This window comes from Rhincodon typus, unplaced genomic scaffold (genome assembly GCF_021869965.1).
Source record: "Rhincodon typus isolate 14 unplaced genomic scaffold, sRhiTyp1.1 hic_rhity00005280, whole genome shotgun sequence".
Lineage (NCBI taxonomy): Eukaryota > Metazoa > Chordata > Chondrichthyes > Orectolobiformes > Rhincodontidae > Rhincodon > Rhincodon typus.
The window spans coordinates 1-1217 of NW_025970918.1; the positions used below are offsets into that span (position 1 = coordinate 1).

At 52.3% G+C, this 1217-nt stretch overlaps 1 protein-coding gene across 1 annotated transcript in view; it reads left to right on the forward strand.

Moving 5' to 3' along the window:
- Positions 1 to 203: 203 nt before the first annotated feature.
- LOC109925883 (plasma protease C1 inhibitor-like) overlaps positions 204 to 1217 on the forward strand; it is a gene marked incomplete at its 5' end in the record, with an annotated part of 10022 nt that continues 9008 nt past the window's right edge. Inside the window, one exon of the mRNA XM_048594024.1 lies at positions 204 to 364. Coding sequence (XP_048449981.1) covers positions 204 to 364 — 161 coding nt within the window. The remainder of the gene's footprint in view (positions 365 to 1217) is intronic.

Genomic DNA, 1217 nt, shown 5'->3' on the forward strand with positions numbered 1-1217 from the left:
GTCGGAGGGTCAGTGCTGAGGGAGCGCCGCACTGGTCGGAGGGTCAGTGCTGAGGGAGCGCCGCACTGGTCGGAGGGTCAGTGCTGAGGGAGCGCCGCACTGTCGGAGGGTCAGTGTGACACTGCATTGCTAACAGTCCAAAGCCACCCTAGTGTACCCTTGTTGAGAGAATAGTTGAAGTGGCTGTGGGAGATTACATTCAGTTTTCATACTCTCTCCACAGGAGCCAGAAACGACACGAAACGCGATCTCGAAGCGGCTCTGCACTATCATCCTGAGGTCAGTTGTGTTCACCAGGCCTTGAAGGAGGTGCTGAGCCGTTCGCCATCTTTGATATGTGCCTCCCAGCTGTTTTACAGAGACGGTATGTGACATCTGCCCAGAGATCATTGGCTCAGAAAGCTGTGGGGGTCAGTTTGTCGAGTGTCTTTTAGAGAGAGATATATGGGTTTCTGCCCTGTAAGGGGAGCGGGATCAAGGGGAGAACGCAGGACAACGAGGCTGAGAAACATCAGCCGTGCACCGAGGTCTCTTTCACCTCAGGACTGGGAGGCTGAGGTCAGGTTCTAGGAGCCACAAATGCACTCCCTTCCCCTTGCTCCTGATTTAAATTCCAATGGAACAAACCTGGAATTAAATAGTTAGTCTCATTTATGATGGTGAATCCGTTGTTGTTTGTTAAACAAAAATAAAAAAAAACCCTTTCTGGTCGACTGGTGCCCCTTCAGAACGGAAATCTGCCACCCTTCCCCGCGTCTGGCCGTACACGTAACTCCAGGCCCCACAGCGGTGACTCAAGACTGAAATGGTCCTGCCCTGTTCGAAGGGAAGTTGGAGCCAGCTCATCTCATAAGACAATTAAAGGCCGAGTTGTGGGTGCGGACCGAATAAAATATCTCCCGTACGTACGCGACTGCGCACGGAGGGAGAGATTTTACCCCCACTCGGAGGCTCACCAACCCCCTCCCTGAGTAAAGACGCTTCCCCGGGGATGAGAAACTTCAGATGTGTGGTTCGAGCGCAGAAGCCAGGACTGTTTCCCTCCGACTGAGAGGGGAAATCTGCAAGAGGTTTGTTAAAAGTTGCGAGGAGTCTGTAACAGGGTCGACAGTCCCTGTTTGGAAAAGAAACGAGGACAGGATCTAAATTGTGCTGTGCTAAATTGTCCCATAGTGCCCAGGGATGTACAGGTTAGGGTGGGTTGGCCATGCTAAATT